Source organism: Poecilia latipinna, unplaced genomic scaffold (genome assembly GCF_001443285.1).
Source record: "Poecilia latipinna isolate Pla-1442-1.1 unplaced genomic scaffold, P_latipinna-1.0 Scaffold941, whole genome shotgun sequence".
NCBI classification, from domain to species: Eukaryota; Metazoa; Chordata; class Actinopteri; order Cyprinodontiformes; family Poeciliidae; genus Poecilia; species Poecilia latipinna.
The window spans coordinates 144,232-163,527 of record NW_015113557.1 but is presented as its reverse complement, the minus strand read 5'-3'; the positions used below and the strand labels follow the sequence as shown (position 1 = coordinate 163,527).

Here is a 19,296-nt window from a genome sequence, read left to right as displayed (position 1 = left end):
AGCAAGCGTGTGGTAACAATGGAGAGGAATTGCACAATTTTAACAGGGTGAATCCTACAGTGGAGTTAGGCTAGAACTTTAGAGAATACAGCATCAGTACCTTCCTTTTGAAAAAAGAAAAGAGAACCAGTAAATGGCAGAAATTGCTTCTTAAAAAACACAACTAGATACAGAAGCACTGGGTCAATAATACTTTGTATGAAAAACCAAAAAAGAGCACCCAGTGATTAAGATAGCTTGGTTTTAAAAATGAAATCTAAATACATAATCACAGGGTCAGTTGTACTCTCGGCAGTTAGAGAAACAAAGAAAGTGGATGGTAGCAATTGCTCCATAAACAGATGTAGTCAAAAGTCTGCATGGTGGCAATAGCTACATAAACAGCTTGAGCCACGAGTACTTTTTGTGAGTAAAAAAAAACAAACCGCAATCCAATAGAGAACCTGTTACTGGACTTTTAAAGGTCTGTTCACAGCCGATCCCCACTCAATCTGACAGAGCTGGAACAGTTTTATGAGGAAGAACGGGGTAAACCTGCAGCATCCAGATGTGCAGCCTCAATGAGATCTGTTCACACAGACTCTGTGCTGTGATTGCAGCCAAAGGCGCATCTACTAAATACTGACTAGAAGAGGGTGAACTTTTATGCAATCACTTGTTTTATGTTAAATATTTGTATTAAATTGTCATTATTTTTGAAGAAATCAGTTTTCACATTGATATTGAAATATTTTTTGTTTAACTTTTGCCAAAAAGCCCAATTTTGCTGACATGGGCTGATTTGTTAAAGCAATAAAAGGTTAGCATACCCATGGGTGTGAATATTTTTGTGAACATTTTTAGGCACCACTGACTTAAGTGTTCTTTCTTTGGCAGAAACAGAGAGGGTACAAAGTCATCTGTAATTATTACTCCATAATTCGCTTCATTTAGGAAAAGAAACGCCTCCAAGCAAACCGGGAGTTCTTTCCATGGGAACAAACTAAAATAAAGAGTACATAAAGTTAATGGCACTGATAACTATGTGAACAACTTTGTCCTTAAGGAGACCAGTCAAGCAAAGAAACAGAGAAAATACTTTCACTGGAAATAAAACCAAAGCAAGAACACAAGATAATAAAAATAGAAATTGGATTATGTTAAGGACTCAAAATGAGCATTAAGTTATGATTCACATCTAAACCATATTTTTATTCTAACTGTAAGGTTAACGCCAGTACATTTACATGGATGCTGTGGTTCAAGCTGTGAGCGCTCCACTAGGAAACAAGAGACTTCGTCAGTTTAGGAGAACTGTAATAAAGAGTCCCTAAGCAAACCTTTAGCAGTAATTTAAAGTGCTAATGCATGTAAACCATTTGGTAATTTAAAAACAGATGAAACTGAGTTATTCACAGCTGCCTCTGCGTTTGTTTCATGCGTCAACTGCTGCTGTCTAACATGGTTAGTGTTTAAGGGCCATGCTCTCTTGACACACTGTAATTATGCAGGAGAAAGTCAGGCAACCGTGCCAGCCTTCGCCACCCTTCCTCTGTGCACCGCAGTTGAATCAACTTCCCACTGAGCAGCATTGCTGCTGAGGCCACAAAGCTTTGCCAAAGGACACATCAGAGGTGGTACTGAAGGAGGGGCAAAAGCTGCTCTTTGATTTTTTTTTACCTCTCAGATTCATCTGATTAATTTCCTTGCCTTCGTCTCCATTTGCATTAAGCAATGTCAGTTTCTGTTGCTTCAAACGCTAAGTACCCTTTAAAGATAAGAGTTTTCTTGTGTCAGTCTGTGGTGACAACTTTATTTGTAAGTCAGCTTCTAACACCACATGCCAACACGAGATTAGAGCAAGAAAGCTATTGAAACCACAAAGAAAACTGAAGAGCAGCACACACTAATGCATGAAGAAAACTTAATTGCAGCACTCACTAATGCATGAAGAACTGTGATAGAATGTGGTGCTTAAAATGTAATTAACCCACAAATCAACTTTCTTTTGCAGATAAAATGTCTAAACAGGTTCCTATGGGTGTTACCTCTTTGTTTCTGTTCAAATTTTGATATTCCTTGTAAATTTCCTTAAATATTCAGCAGCACTTCCCTCCTTAGGTTGAACATTGGCTACTGCAGTTAAATGTTCTTATTGGTTACAATGGTACAGCTTTGTTAGCATCTCCGATACTCAGCCCTGGTTTACCATCTCACTGAGAAACGACACTGGTGGCGAGTCAGGAGTTGAAATTGCGAGCATGCCAAGTATTGTTTCATTTCAATGGATTTGCTTTCACAAGGGGGTTAGTTACACTTTTATGTTCAAGTGAACATAAAAGATTTTTGAACTTTTACATTAAAAAATCAAGTCAGTGTTGTTTTTGTGACGCATTAGTGTCTGGGGTTTAATGCCACTGATTTGTATTTTAAAATGACTGAACAGGATTTATTAAGTTGAAGCAATAGAGCATTTGTACTCCTATTTGATCTCATGGACCTTTAGAAGAAGAGTACAGATATTTTATACACCTCTGAAATAGGAAACCAAATGCAGGTTCGGCTTTATAATAATGCTTTTTCAGACAGAAGTTGAAAAAACGGGTTTTGGGGGCCCATTGTGACATACCAACTGGATCGGCCTTGAATTTTTTTAAAATCCATTCTCATTGCCATAATTGATAAAATGGATATATTGACCGTACTTCTTATGTTTGTGTTTGTGAATGTTTGTCCATTTCAGCACCAGCCAAACTTTGGGTGAAAGCTGGGAAGTCTGAGACTCTCTGTCCATGATTATTACAATGTAAGCATCATTACACTGGCATCAAATTGTGGTGGACATGTTGTTGAATCTGTTGCCTAGCAGCAAGAATGCCCTGGATTCTTTTTGGAGCTTGCATTTTCTCTGAGTGCATCTATGTTTTTTTTTCTTTCTTTCTGTTTACTCGGGCTTCTTCCCATCACCCCAAAACTTGCATGCCAGGTTAATGGGCCACTCCAGACCGTCTGAAAATGTGTGTGTGTGTGTGTGTGTGTGTGTGTGTGTGGGTGGATGGCTGTTTGTCCTGTGTGTTTCTGTGTTGGCCTCTGGCCCACTGACAGTGTTTGTAACGTATGGCCACTGATAATCTTGGCACACCAAAACATAAACCATGATCTTTTTTAAAAAATCATCTGATATTCTGCAACATATCTACCAACTCAATAGTCATAAATTCCTGTTTTCAAACATCCATTAGTGATTTCATATGTGTGTAACCTGCTGAGCCCCTGGAAGTTTGGTGTCCAGGAGTCATGGGAGGACGATCAAAGAAGGCAAACATGTTACATAGGTAAATGTGTTTTAGATTTGTGCATAAAAAGCAAGAAATTGAAATGGTTAGAGTGGTGGATGTATCTTTTGTGGGTTGTAAAGCTTAACCTTCCTGGTGATGTCCGCTTGCAAAATGTGGAAATGTGTAGAAAATGCATAGATAATATAAAAAATAAGATTACATACTATTGCATTGATCAATTATGACATATATTCTCCATCAATAAACATTATTTTCATTGTATTTGCTATTTGCCACATAGATCCATTTAGATGCCATGAACATTACTCAGAGTTGCTCCAGGTTTGCCAGTTGCGATGCTAATCTCCCATTTCACCACCTCCCAGTGGTGATCTGACAACCTGTGACCGTGGAATGATGCTGATGAATTCAAGACTCATTGGACAGGGCAACATTTTGCCAACCTGTCAGATTTGAATAAGTCTGAGGGCATTGTAGCCCCGTTTCCTTACCGACAGGAGAGGCACCCAGTGTTTTCTTCTGCTTCAGGTTCAACATGTTGTGCATTTAGAGGCAGCTAGAGGGGGTATTCTACATACCATGATTTTAAAGAAGTGGTTAACAGCTCCTCAATGAATAGTTCCTCTTTTTCAGACCATTCTCCTTAAACCCAAGAGGTGGTTTTCCTGTAAAAGGTGCAGTTTGATTTTGCTACATGCATGCTCAGGATGAGGGATTGCAGTAAAGTCAACGACAAAGCGCATGTGACTGTCCACTGTCGCTGTGTGCTTATCCAAAAAGAGAGAATACTGAGTCAGTGACTGGATACATTCTGCTGGGTTTCCTTAGATTGAAGACATTTTAAATCAATTTGAATAATGAAATGGTTTTACTCCATTTTTTTGACTATCAGGATCAATTTGAATGTATGTATGATTGGACTGAACTGATCTTTTTTTGTAAAGTGCCTTGAGATAACACATGCTGTGAATTGGCATTGGATAAATAAACTGAATTGAATGAGCTGTGCATGAAAATCCCAGTAGATTAGAGGTTTGTACTCTGAGGAGCCTGCCTGTCACGTTCAGTCTGAATTTCAAACAAGAGATCTGGACTCTTCATATCTCGATGCTTAAAGTCACTGAATCGCTTCCATTGAACTGGTTTGCTTATATCGGAAAAATCTGCCCAGTGAATTTATGGCACTGTTGCCTTGCAGCAAGAAGGTCCTGGGATTCTTTCTGCATGGAGTCTGCATCTCCTCTCTGTGTATGCATTGATTCTTTCTGGGTACTCCTGCTTCCTCTAACAGTCCAAAAATACATGGCCGGTATGTTAACTGGCCTAGTGTGTGAATGCATGTGATGGACCGGTCCCCTCACCAAACGACTGCTGTAGGTAGACGCCAGAATGATGGATGGTCCCATGCATGTAAACTCCATGCAGAACAACACCAACCTAGGATTCAAACCCAGAACCTTCTTGTTGCAAGGCACATGCACATCATTCCTGAGGATATGGATGTATAATGATTTTAAAAAATAATTTTATTATTGCAAATATTTAACTGCTTGAGCTTATTCTGAAAATAGTGACACAATCACAATGATATTCTAATAATTGAATATTTTTATGTCATAATTTTGTACAGTTTATTATTATTATTACTATTATTGTTAAGATAGTTTTTTTTTTTTTACATATCTTTTAAGACTTTTGGACCTTTTTTGTGAACCTCTATATATATATCTAATGCTGCTGTTACGCCTGAAATTTCTATTTCTATGCGATAATTTAATAATATATAAACTGAATTATGTCAGTAAATTCGTGTAAAATATAACAGATTAATAAGTTAAAAAAGATAAACACTGCAAAGAACAACTTTGCTCTACATAGCAGCACCTGCACCGCTCCTGTAGGAGCCAGCGCTGAGGGCTACAATATTATTGAGCTAATATTAGTGTCATAGGGAAGCCCCTTTTTATCAGAGGCATGAATCACATGGTTCAGGTCTGCTGCTGCATCATCATCCTCATCATCCTCCCTGTTACTCATCCACAGTGGAAGCAGGACGCTCGCGGGCAGCAAGGTGCTCATCTGACGTGCCGACGTCACCGGGTCTTTGACAGCACTTCCTGGAGTGGTGTTTGTTGTGGGAAACAGCCCCGGTGCTGCTGAGCTGAACTGGGGAATTAGGCCACATACACGGCAGGAACAGACGCGACACGCCGTTGCTTCGCTCCCACCTTCAAACATGTGGTCGCGGCTGCCTTTGACCGCTACCAGATAATAAGGACAGAGGAGAAAAGAGAAAAGGGGTACGCTGGAGAGAAGGACGAGGTGGAAGAGGAAAAAAAACAACAACATATTCTCAGAGCAGCACAGCAGAGCCGCCGACAGCACGGAGCTGTCGCGATGTTGTAACTAAACCATGGACAGCAGGATAAAGTAAGACCCCGGAGTTTCTTTTTTCATTTCTCTCCGTGTTCTCCCCTCTACCACCATTCAAACTGCCAAGCTAACGGCTAATGTGCGGCGGTTGAGCCAGGCAAGGCAAGGCACGGCACGTAGCGTTGACTCGGAGCTGCGGGAGAAATGCGGAGGAATGTTCGGCGTAATTCGAGTCCTCTCCAGCCGCGGATTTAACGGCCGAGCCAGCTGGCCCAGACAGCATGTGGGTCAGTCTGTGGCTGTCTACTAGCTGACCACCAGTTAGCAGCTCTGACAGCCAAAAGCAGCAGGCGCATTCAGATAGGAAACACGAGCAAGGTCCAGATAATGGTGAAATTAGAGAACGTCTCTTTCTTAGATAACCAGCTCTCACTCGGTACGTTTTAATTTCAAAATAACGTCGAAAAGTTAACTTATTTGGCTGATTTAATTCAAAAAGTTTACGTCATCACAGAGTAATATATTTCACTTATTTATGTTAAGAAAAATTAATCTTGCATAGTATGAATTAAAAAATAAAGTGTTCCTCTATATCAGAGATGTCAAACTCATTTCCATTTTGGGTCTTCCAAGAATGTCTTCAAAAGGCTGGTTTTAAATGTATTGATAAAACTACCCATGAATAAGCTGCTTAAAAATAAAAATCTTTTCACATTAATGTAATTTGGAAATTTGCAGATAAAAACTGCTTTGATTTGATTGATATAATAATATTTACGAACAAAGCTGTTATCTTAAAGTCCTGTTCCTGTAACTCTTTAGAGTCTAGAGGGCCACATAATAAGCTATGGTGGGCCGGATTTGGCCCCTCAGCCTCGAGTTTGACACATATACTCTTTACTGCACATAATACGCACTTAACAGTTAGACATGGCTCCTTTTGCATGAATTACTGCTTCAGTGCAGTGCTGCATGCAGATGATCAGCCTGTTGTGCTGCTGTGGCAGCAATTTGCAGCTCCAGAGTCACACTAGGCCCTTAAAAACCAAATAAGACATATTTTTGGTTTTAAAAGCAATAAGGATGGGTGGCTTAGCAGCTCCTCCACTCAAACTGTGTTTTTATATTGTTGAGTGGGCTGAATATCTTTCTTCCTTTTCTCTTTGCTTATTTATTGAAAGCTGGCTTTATTCACTCAATATTTTTTTTCCTTTGACAAAAATAGGTGATTCATTTTGTTCCATCTGAAAACAGAAATAAATATATAATTTAAGTTTTTGTGGCACTAGTGGCCTTTATTTGTTAGTAGCTGGACAGGAAGAAGGGCAGAGAGAGAACAGGAAGACATGCCATGAACGGCCTGGAGGCAGGAATCGAACCGGCGAACAACTGCATTGAGGACTGTATGTGGTGCTTCTGCTCGACCGAGTCTGAGCTGTTTTCACCCAACTTCCAAAATAACATCTCATTTATTTTTTTATAGCTCTAGGTACATTTTCAGGGCATAAAGTGGCTCTTTGAAATGAAAAGGTTGCTGGCCCCGACCTTTGACCCCTATACATTGTTCTCTCAAAGCAGGGTGGTACTTTTACACTGTGTGGGCAGAGGTGATTAACACTTTGGGCTGCGTTTGGTGGTTCTAGGAACAGTGACTCGTTTATGCCCTTTTGCCACCAGTTTTTCCCTTCCACTAAACTTTCTATAACACTGTTGGATATAGCAGTGTATGAATAGCCAGCTTTACAGCAATAGCCTTTTATGGCTAATTCATGTCTCCTGGACAACTGTGAAGTCACTTTTTGAATTGAAATAATTGAAAACTAACTTCTAATTTATTGAGCTGTGCTTGTGTGACTGAACTGCTGCCAGTATTGACATTCTCTGCTCTGGTAAAGTAGGACAGATCAAGACTTTTTTTCTTTAAATAGAAGTACACAGGCAGCCTGATGCATTCCATCTTCACCACAGATGTGTTTTTTTTTTTTTTTTAATGCTGAATGCAAAGTTAAAATTAATTTGTTATTTTTCTTTTAATGAACTGTTTAATTCTTTGCAGGGAGAACCCAGAAAGAACATTCGATCTGGTAGTACAAGTGGCGTGCCCATCGTCTGAAAATGAGGGTAGGTGATGTCAATATTTCCATTCTTAATATTTGGATTGTGCGTCATCTCCTTGGTGTGTGCATGTGCTGAAAGTTTATGAAGCTTTTCATCCATAGAGCTACAGCTGAAATATATATACACTTTTAATTATTTGAAAGTTTAATTACCACAAGCTTTCCATTAATATTATAACCTTTGAATAAAAACAACACAGTTTCTTGGTTCTCACATAAACAGCTATTCTAATCATTTATCATTTTAAAGATGCTGTAGTGGGCTGTTAAAAATAAAGAGCAGTATTTTTCCAGTTTGATTTATTGTTGGTAAACAATCAATTCATTTAAGTCTGAAGGAAAAGTGAAAATAATCATTCAAGCCTAGAAGAAACAGCATCAAACAGGAGATGTGTTTTATGTGTCAACAATCAAAAACATTACAGATTTACAGCAAACATTTGCTTTTCAGAAATTGTACACAAATTTAATGTGCCGGTAGTAGCTGATTTACATAAAGAAAAAACAGCAACTATAAACTGTGGCCATTGAGGTTGTGCTAACACACTTAGCACCGACAGAATCAATGCTAAGTTTGACCTAATATCTGCTATATTAGCTCAAGTTATTTCTGAACATTTTGTTTATACGAATGGCAATGACATTAAATTTGTGTACAATTTCTGAAAAGCAAATGTTTGCTGTAAATCTGTTATGTTTTTGATTGTTGACACATAAAACACATCTCCTGTTTGATGCTGTTTCTTCTAGGCTTGAATGATTATTTTCACTTTTCCTTCAGACTTAAATGAATTGATTGTTTACCAACAAGAATGCCATAAGCATCTTCATGTGTATCCACGAGGGCTATTTTTTTTTTTTGCTTCTCTGTGTTTCCAAAATATATTATTATCCTCCAGCCTTTAATTATGATAATTGTTCAGCTTTGCAGTCAGAGTGCCATGTAATTTCAGTGAGCATTTGCTGAGTGCACTTGCACATTATCTTAAAGCAAGACACCAAGTGTCACCGAACTTCAGTGCATGACTGAGTGGGTTTTGCACAATGAGAGTAGTCATTATAACTGTTCTGTTGTTATGCTTGTGTTCACTCAGTCAGGATCCAGAGGACAAGAAAAGGTCAGGACTGAGTTCAAACAAAAAACCTCAAATGTCAATAAGTTAGCTTTAACATCTTGCTCTGAGACTGATCAAGTAGATATATAGTTTATGTATTTAACAAATGTCTTGAGTTGAAGTTGGAAGTTTTATTTTTGTAACTGTTACCCCACAAAAATGCTTTAGAAATCACATTATTGGGTCAGAAAGCTGCTTTACTGTTCTGCTGCTTGCATTAATAAAATATTCCATCGCTGGTGCCCAGAGCTTTTCTGGGAAACGACCGTTGCTCATAAGGAACAACGCTGTGTTCTACCTTTTCATGGATATGGAAATTAAAATATATATTTCACATCAATATCCACCATCCCTCATCAGTTGAATATTGTGTAAAAACATTTTTGTTGCACATTACACCCACTGTCTTCTTTTGCCCGCTCAGAGGACTGGATTTAAAGAGGTGTTATTGGATGGCTCACTTGGGCAGCTGCTGGCTTGAGTAGGGAAGGCTGAAAGTTGTCCTTGGATGCATTTCTCATATTGGATTTTCAAACCAAACTCATAAACTGCCGGATTGTGCAGTAATAACTGACTTCCTTCTTGTATGATCCGGGGTCAGGCTCATATCCGGACTCCCTGTTCCCCAGAGCAGACGGTGCAGAGAGCAAGGCTTGCACTCTTCAGGGAAATCGTATTCTGCTCAGTTATTTGCCCAAAGTGCTTGTTCTGCTCAGAGTTCTGATTGGATCTAAAACTTATCAGTTGAGGAAGCTGTTTGTGAGCTAACTCTCAGGAGGGGCTTATGGTTGCGGTGGTCAGCGTTTGACAAGAAGCAGTTTCATTTACTCCAATGAGGAATGAATCACTTCTCCAAAAAATTTGGATCAGTTTCAGTTTCTTTGACTTAACCTCAACTAGTGTTTATGAAGTAGAACACTTCTTGGGTGTTAAAACGATTCTCAAAATTATTTTAACATCTTAATGACCTAAACGTAAAATATACCCGTGTAATTTTTCTGTAACCTTGCTTGCATTTTTTTATTTTTTTTTGTCTCAACGCTACGGTGAGCTTCTATTGAGAGCGAAGTGGGTTAGCGTTATGAGTCATAATCAACAGACCCTGGACGCACTGTGAAACCTCCACAAAGTCACACACACCACACACCAGCACCGTTTTCTCCTACAGTCTAACGTGATCTTTTTCTTTTTTATTTGCCAAAAAGTGCCACTTCATATTCACACATTATCTTCCCACTGCCTCAGAGAGGCAAACAAACAGTAGGGCGACCATGACGGACTATAATTAAATTGTCATAGCAACGTGATGTAGAAGATTGGAGCATTTGGCATTTGGAGAAGTGGTGGAAGCTTGCTTGTGATTTTTCACATCTCTTCCCCACAGTTCAGGGAACTCGAGCTTTATTTTAGATTGATTTCTGGCTGCGTTTTCAGTGTCGTGCGTTTCCCCTATCAGTGATCTAGTTTACCCTGTAGAAAGTGACTGAAGAGGTGGAGGAGAAGTGCTTGCTGTGTGCGTTATCTTGCTGATGCCGCACCAGGGTTTTGCCACTCTCACCACATCCGGGTCCTGCAGGTTTGAAACTAGATCCATGCGCAGCACCTTGATTCAGTGCCTCTACTCTGTAAATGGTAGTCCCAGACACTTGTGTAGGTCACAGTTAGCTTGCAAAGTTCAAAAAAGCTGCACAAAAGTCAGGTAAAAATAGCTAACCCCATATGAATGGTCACCACGCCTGCACCTAAATTTTTTCTGCTACCTGGGTTTCGCACCTTCTCTAGCCACAATGCTGAAGACACCCACATATCTGCAAACAGCCCTGCAACAAGCCTGCATTTCAATAAGCTGTTCCATGTTGGCCTTGTTAAACAGACTACTCTCTAAATAGATTGTGCTCTATATAGTTACCATTTCACTTGGCAACGTCTTAACTTTGATTTAAAATGGTGTAAATAAAGTAGATATTTTATGGAGAACACAACTTATAGAAGGCTGATAAAGTTCTGGGCAATGCTCTGGAGGTGAAGTTGCAATGATGGATTCTTTATATAGTTTTGAAAATAACAGACAACCTTCTGCATCCTCTTAAGACCGTCTTCAGTCAGAAGCCTCTTCAGAACTACTGTAATAATGACTGCTACAGGAGTCAAAGCCATCAGCATTTATAACTCTGATGAACATTTTATGTGTTAAAAAACTATATTTTCACTCTGGGATTAATAAAACACTTTAAACTGTAGATGAATCCTCCCACCTGAGCTCTGGGTCTCTACAGTTCCTCTGGAGTTAGCATTGCCTCATTACAACCGTATGACTTAAACGACTTCTGAGTATTCTTCTGGAGTTTTTGAAGCAATTTCACAGTAAAGGCGACTGAATAAGTTTTAGTGAGATAAAATATGAGGAACCTTCTATCACTTTCTTTTCACAATTTTATATGACTTTGTTTCTCTCAAACAATCCGTTTAAGTTACATTAAAGTTTATGCTTGCAGTGAGGTGTATGGAATATGTTAAAGGGCACATTATGTCACTTCAACGACCAATCCTTTATTTCTTCTTTAAGTGACTTCAGTTTGCATGACATTTGCTGCTGATGTACATCCTAACATCTGGTTAAAAACTATGGCCTTGTAAAAAGAAAACTGTTAATTTGTAATTAGGAAGCAAAAATCATGTTACCTCATAATTTGACTCTGCCTGTGGTCTGAAATGATGCGTTGGATCAGCTCCCAGTCATTATTCCCCAAGGGTAGTTTTTTCCTTTTTTTTTTCTTTGGCAGGCAAAGTGCAGCATCAGCAATGTAGGTAATCCACCGATTTCAAGTTTAGACGGTAAAATTTGCAGTGAATGATGAAATACAATTTCAAACTCGTCATCATTTGAATTAGGGCTGAATCAATTAATCAGACTAATCGTGATGAATAGATTATTGGAATAATCGTCAACTAATTTAGTGATCAGTTAATTATTAACTAGCGTATGCAGACTAAAAACGGCTATTTTCTGAAAGAACAGCATCCTCAGAGCAGTAATTCAACTAAAACTGCAAAAATGTTTACATTATCTTTTCAGATGAAAAGAATCTTGCTGTGTAAATATGTTCAACTCAGAAATCTTCATAATTTTAGCTTCACCTGATTCAAATTAACAACCCCATACTAAGCACCTTTTACTATCCAATTATTAATCAATTAATCCAAGAAGTAGTCAACATATTATCTCTATGCTCTATTAATGCTAAGTCAAGCAGGAATCTTATTTTGCTGCATTTTAGGCAATAAAATGTTGACTTTTTTTTGTTAAAATTTTTTAATTACAATTAAATGAAAAATCAGCAGAATGTGGCAATTTTTTTTCTCCCTGTAAAACAAAAGAATAATCGATGGAATAATCGATTACTAAAATAATCGTCATTTGTAGCTCTACTTGGAATTCTCCGTTATTTTCTAAAAAGTACTAGTGTGTTTTCTTTTTTATATATATATATATAGTGCATCAGCATTCTGAAACGGTGTTGCTGGAAGGAAACTACAGTGAGAATTTAAAGTTTGCCACTGCAGTGGTGGCGGTGTTCATACCTGGACTCGGCCCCACACTTCTAACCACAGATCTGTGGCTAGATGACAGACACTGTCCCTCTTCCCCCCATGCAGGTCCACAGAGACCTGGCCTCCCTGTTCAGCACCCCGCTCAGTTCTGCTCAGCTCTGTTGGCACGCTGCTCTGTGGATGCTCAGGCTGTGAGCAGAGTGTTGCCTGAGAGCGTGACTGGCATTCTAGCTACTAGCGGCCCTGGCTACATAAAGCCATATTGATGTGCTTCCAAGATGCTGCCAAAGCTAGCAGATGACGCTAATGCTGCCAAGGCAGTAGGTGGGGACAGATGCTACCTGTCCTCGCCTGCTCCCTACAGCCAGATTGTTCCCGCTAACAAACCAATAAACTTAATAGACCAACATATCAGTTTTACAGCAACATTTATGCTGCAATTAGGGAAGCGATTTATTATTAACATAAAACTCAGTGATGGCAGCCAGGTTAGCACTGGGGTCTCACTGGATGGACAGAGGTTTAGGTTTCTCTTCTTACCCTTTTTCCTATTTTTTTTCTTCTAGTTTTTGGTATCATAAACTTTCCCCTTACTAGCTAAGCTAATTTGCTTTAGAAGAGCTCATGTCAGATTCCCTAAACTCTCTACATGCGAGCATCTTTATTTACATGAGAAGTATTGCTTCCTACTTCAGTTTATGAAGCAGAAGGGTAACGTTTAAAATGTAGGAACGTAAGAACAGTAAATCACACTGGCTGCTTTATGAGGTATGACTTAGTACTGGGTTGGATCCCTTTTTGCCTTCAGAGCTGTCCCGATGCTTAGCGACATGCGGCTTCATTCTGCTAGGAGAAGCCAACAGAAGAAAGGTACACTGTGGCCATGAAGGGATGTGGCATTAGGCAGGTAGACTCTGCCTTAAGCAATACTCTGTTGGTGATAGGATGCCAGGAAGATATCTCCCACACGTTAAATCACTGATACCAGCTGCTGATACAAGGTAGGATGAGTCCATATTTACATGTTTGCCAATGGACATTTCTGAAATCGAGTCTCCTTGGATCAGGTAAAGGTTCTCCAATCTTTTATTATCTTATTTTGGTGAGCTTCTTGGGAGAGTTTCTTGTTCTTAGCTGAGAGAAGCAGCACCAGGTGTGGTTTTCTGCTGTTAGAGTCCATCTGATTCACGGTCCAGCCTGTAGATGGTATTTTTACTGCTTTGGTTGTAACAAATCCTCAGGTATTTATGCAGAATCTGAGTAACAACCAGAGCACATTAAAAGTGCCTTGAATTCATTTCGTTCTCCAATCTGATGATCAGTTTCAAGTCATTTTTAGCATAATTAGATGGCTAAATTCATTGTTGGTATGTAATTGGCTTAATTGCAATTTTTACTAAGAAGCAGTTGAACAGATGAATTAAATGAAGTGGGCAGTGACAAAATATTTCTTTTTGTTGCTGAAGTTGCAGCTGTATAATTATAAAAACATTTTTGTCTCTGCATCTTTTACTATCAAACTGCTGTGTCTCAGCTTCAGCTTCCTCAAGCAGCACTGTCATGTCGTTTTACTCTTTCTTTCACCCTCTCCTTATTTAGCAAAGTTTTTTTCCCTTATTAAGTAAAACTTCTATGTAGTACGTGTTTTAAAAAGTGTTTTAAAACATGATGACATTTTGCAAAATGTCACTGCTCTGTGACCCAACCATTGTTGGTTCTAAAGTCTGATTTTTCTGCCAGCTTCGTGTTGAGTTCATGGTGGGCTCACACCAAGTCTGGGGGCCCTTTGGAGAACTTGCCGATGCCATGGCAGCAAGAAGGGTGTTGATTGGTCATTAGACTCCTGAGACAGCCCCCGCTCCTCACACTTTGTTCATCTCTAAACTCCTCTGCCTCTCTCTTCTGTCTCAGCCACACAAATTTGTGAGTCTTGAGTGTTAAACACAAGGCTTGATATCATCTACTGTTATTTTTAATCAGTTTCCTTTGAACAGAATTGAGGAAGTGTCTTCACTTTCCTGCCTTGACGTGGTAATGAGTAGACTTTGAAAAACCCCATAACGAGAGCAGGGTTGCAGTCAATCAATCTAAAGTTTTAGTTTGAGATATTTTTTAGTCTGCTGTTGAAGTCAGAGGATATTTTTGCATGAAGGCTTTTGAGTTGTGCATCTTGCTTTTGTGAATTTGTCTAAATGGCATAAACATGAAGTATTGTGCAAACGTAATAATTTTTTAAGATTCTACCTTTGCCAAAGAACTATTAATGAGTAAAAGATGACTTCCTGTTTGCTGGGGTGTAAAATGTGGTGATGATACGTCAGCCTGTTGATTTTAACAACTCTTTAAATTGGGAAAGACAAGAGAACATGCTATTTTAGTGAAAGAAACATGAGCTATTCTTTATAACTCAGGAAATTTCTACAGCAGGGGTGGCAAAGTTCTTCCTGCAACTTTTACATGTGTCCCTTCTTCAATTCGTCACCAGGCCTCTGAAGAGCTGAAAGGGAAGGAATGCATGTAAAGTTTTCATCTAGTTATTAACTTCTTTTTATATCTCTTTCACACTGTCTATGTAAAGCCCTCCCAGAATATGTCCCAGGTCAACGAATCCATATCTAGGGGTGTGAGAATCCTTGTTAAATGACGTTTAACTAAAGTCCTATGGGGTTTAGAGTCCCAGTTGACGCCGTTTCAACTAAAAACCTAGAGGTTGGAGTCCTTGTCAAACGGTGTTTTTGACTAAAGTCCCAGAGGGTTAGAGCCCCAGTTAAACGCCAGTTAACTGAAGTCCTAAAAGGGGTGCAGGTTTTAATGTTTTTATCTTTTTTAATCTTTTTCAAAATGTCTTTCTCTTTCTCACTGTTTATTCAATGTCACATACTGTTTTTATTTTAATTATGTAAAGCACTTTGAAATGCCTTGCTGCTGAAATGTGCTATACAAATACAATTTGATTGATTGATTGAAAGTTTGCAAGTTAGCTGCTCTAGTTGAGTGGACTTTGCCTCCACTGGGCTACAGGAAAACAACTACTCACCTAAACTTCCTATATGTAGAATTAAAACTACTTGAGTAATAGTCAAGGGTAGAGAGGACCAGGGTTGTCAAAGAATCTCCATAACAATCATCACATGCGTTGCCCAGTCACTGTTTTGGAGTCAAAACAGGAAAAAGCCTGCATTGTTCTGCGTCACAAACAAATGAAAGCTTTGCTGAACGATACAGACACTTTACCTGTAGCCATGTGCTTTAGTCAGAAGAGACCAACATTAATATTTCCAACATCTAACAGTCCAGCTCAGTGCAGCAAAAAAGAAAAGATAAAAATGTGGAAAAACACCTCAAGCTGACTTTAAGTAGGGCAGAAGATCTGTGATGCTCTGGGTCTCTTTGTCTTCCAAAGGCCCTGGGAACCTAATCATGATACACAGCATCAGCAGCTGTTTCCATTCAACTTATAGCTTTACAAATTGGATATATGAAAATAGATTTGCTAAACGGAAACAAGCAGATTTAGAAAAAAGTCATGTTTTTCACTAAAAAGGTGTTTGTGTTAGGATGAGGTGGTTTTTCAGCTGTATTGAAATTAGTGTATTCTGCAAAACTACAGTGGAGAGCCTGTTTTTGCAACACACAAGTTACGTGATCAACAACCGGCTGTTACCACTGGCAGAAGAGATGAAGAAGGCGACAGGAGGATGATGGGGCATTTTTTTAAAATGACTTGCTGCGTGAACACGCTCATTCACGTGTGATTTTAATTGCTTTTCCTTTTTAAATGAAACACCGCTAATTGCAGGACTAGCGCAAAGTTTTGCGCACACTTATATGGAAACGCAGCTATTGATTGGAACTAACTGCTCATTGTAAGTATTCTGGTTGCTTCTGGTGGAAAACTGATCTTTATATATAAATTTTAAGGCTTTTTGAAATATTTTTATGATGTTATACTGACTAACTTCAGTAAGAGCTCTTGTTTTAAGTCTTGATTGGAGTCCTCACTCCTTTATTCACTCCGGCTTGCCATAACATAGAAACATTACAATGGATTTCTCATATTTGCAGGTGTAATTTCTCTGAGAACAATCATACATGTTTTGCTTGCATATTGGTGTTAAGTTATTCAAACTAACCGTCTGTCTGAAACTACTGGTGTCTTTTTTATGTTGCATCAGTCACATCTCTCCTTTCTTCCTTTGTGATCACACTGCTGTTTAAAGAGTGACTAATTGCAAACCATCTGTATCACCTTCTGATGGCTTGTAATGACAGAGAAAGAGACGGTTGACGACTGAAGTGTAGAGAGGAAGGAAATCAGTCACTCTCGTGTGACTTTTCTAAACTTTCCAGACGTATAGTATTTTACAATATAAACACGGTGCCAAGTGTTGGACAGGGAATGAAGACGTGAGGCTAAAAAAAGAGGCAAATACTCTGCTGGTGGTAACATATAAACTCAGAACCAAGACGCTGAGGTTTGTTGGTAGACCCTTCCCGCTCTCCGATGCAGCACTGAAACTCCAGGGGAACTGTATGTTTCGGCTGATTCTGTGTTGTTTGTAGAGGTGTGTGTATGTGTGTGTGTGTGTGACTGCATCTATAAGATTGAGACTCAGAAGCTGGGAGAACTGCAGGAGGCTCATCTGAATTCACTAATGCTGCCAGACTGGAGGGGGTGTAGATGGTTAGGGAGGGAGGGGGGATCATGGAAAGACTTCTAGGCACTGACACCAGCAGGCTATTTTTAGACTTCCCCTTTTCATGGCGAAAAAGTGGGGAAAAGTAGGAACCCGATCAATAATTTAAAATGAAAAGATTTTGATGAATGCAGAAGAGTTTCATCACATTATCCCACTTGCAGTCTTGCAACAGTCTTCTTGGTGGCTTGTCTTTTTGTTTGTGCGTTTTCTCCCTGTACTGTGCAATTTTATGGGTTGGCAGCTGGATTTATTTTCCTGTGATCACTGTTGAATTTTATTTCTAAAAATCTGTGGTAGTTTTATGCGCTTTTATGATGGTCGTTTTTATGAGGCCACAAAAATGTCCATCAGCACGGCGCTTCAAGAACAACAAAAAAAAAGTTATTGTTTTTCATTCATACGAGTCCTGTCAAAACGTGACAGATGATTTAGTATATGGCATATGCTTTGCACAGCAGATGGTGCAAGTGTATACTGTTGTACTCCAACAACTGCGTAAAACCTGATTTTCTGAGTCAAAGCACAATAATTGGCAGGTACTTATGTGTGTAATACCAGTGTGGCCTACTTTAGCCCACAAACGAACAGGATTAGCTCAGCCTTTGCTTTAATATAGCTGTGGAGATGATAATCTGCGCTAGTCTGTTAAATTGGATTTCAGGGAAAAAAAAGATGTTGACATTTATGACATGTCATCATAGGATTTGAATGAGTATGGATTTCATTCATTTTTTCCCCTCGTCTCAAATTGAGATTTAATGTTTAATAAAAAAGCACACCAAAAAAAGGAAGCACTAAGTTGGTGATTATTCAGCTGACAGTCGCAGAAAAGTGATCATGTTTCGTTTTGGATTAGTGAACTAAGGCATCATTGCAATACACAATACCCACCCAAGACAAAAGCAGTTTATTGTAAAGCCTGGACTTCAAATTTTAAGTTAGGATTTGTCCAGTGAGGAGGAGGAAGTCAGGAGAAGCTTTATATAGGTACATTATCTTCGATACATAGCAAACTGGCAACATACTTGGAGATTTAAGTGTTCTGTGGTGATTCTGTGCTTATGTAATTAAATTACAGTTTAAAATGCAGAAATTAATTTGTCTCTGTTGAGTGAACTTCTCAAATAACAGTGTGAAGTAAACCACATCAGTTGACACAATAGTGTATCTGAGATGCCTGAATACATTAGAACACTGTTCAGAGAGGAAGGATTAAAACAGCTCCCTATTAACAGTCACACTTTTTTATTTTTAACAGAACACAGCTTTTACCCTAAAACATTTTGTGTTCCATTTATAATAAATACTGTACAACTCAGACAGCGCTTCAGGCAAATTTTATACCTCAATAGTCACAATATTGGTCATTTTAGACATCATAAGTTAAACAAGGAATAATGCATAAAATGTTTTACTCATCAGAACAGTCTCAGTTGTTTTTTGAGAACTGTATCCAGACTTGAACAGAGACACTATCTATTTCCTCAGCTCTCAGCTGTGATGACTTCACGGAAAAAGAGATAAATGGTTCTATTAAAATAATTTTTAGCATCCTCCTAAACATGCTAACTAGGTGATCAGTCAGTGAGGTTGTCTGAGGTAGCAATAACCTTTAGCCTGGTTTGACCTAGTCAAGTTTATTTGTAAAGCTCATTCTAAATTTATTTGAGATTTCAGAGTAATAAAACATATTAGCACAATCTAATAATCCTACTTGTTGGAACCCATACTAGAATTTTTAAGTTGGTTTCCCTTTGGGTACATCTGGAATGTATGAAATTCAGTGTATTGTTTGGGTTGAATTGAGATAATGTATTTCTGTACATTTAATGTGTTTAGTTTGTAAAGGTCCTTGAGATGACTGTTGTGGTGAGTTGGTGCTGTACACACACATTAATCCAGAGGTTCCCAAACTGTGGGGCGCGCCCCCTAGGGGGGCACCGTGTCATTGCAGGGGGAGCGCGGGAAGCCGTCTGGATGAAAACAAAACAAAACATGAACACTGTATGCGCTGTGTTTTTACCTTAGAATGGCCAACTCTGTTATTCCTATGTCAATTTGATACAGTAGAGGCTTCCACACTTCCCATATTTGTGTCCTCTGTCACTTTTATCAGCAGTTAAAACTGTTTAATCCGTTGTTAACATGTTGTAACCTGTTT

General features: G+C 38.9%; 1 protein-coding gene across 3 annotated transcripts in view; it reads left to right on the top strand.

The window, feature by feature from the left end:
- The first annotated feature begins 5,306 nt into the window (after positions 1-5,306).
- dennd1b (DENN/MADD domain containing 1B) overlaps positions 5,307-19,296 on the top strand; it is a 142,391-nt gene continuing 128,401 nt past the window's right edge. Inside the window, exons 1-2 of one of the 3 annotated variants that reach the window (XM_015049345.1) lie at positions 5,307-5,708; positions 7,708-7,772. In XM_015049345.1, coding sequence (XP_014904831.1) covers positions 5,692-5,708; positions 7,708-7,772 — 82 coding nt within the window. In that variant the 5' untranslated portion in view covers positions 5,307-5,691. The remainder of the gene's footprint in view (positions 5,709-7,707; positions 7,773-19,296) is intronic. The other 2 variants (XM_015049343.1, XM_015049344.1) reach the window with 2 other exon arrangements.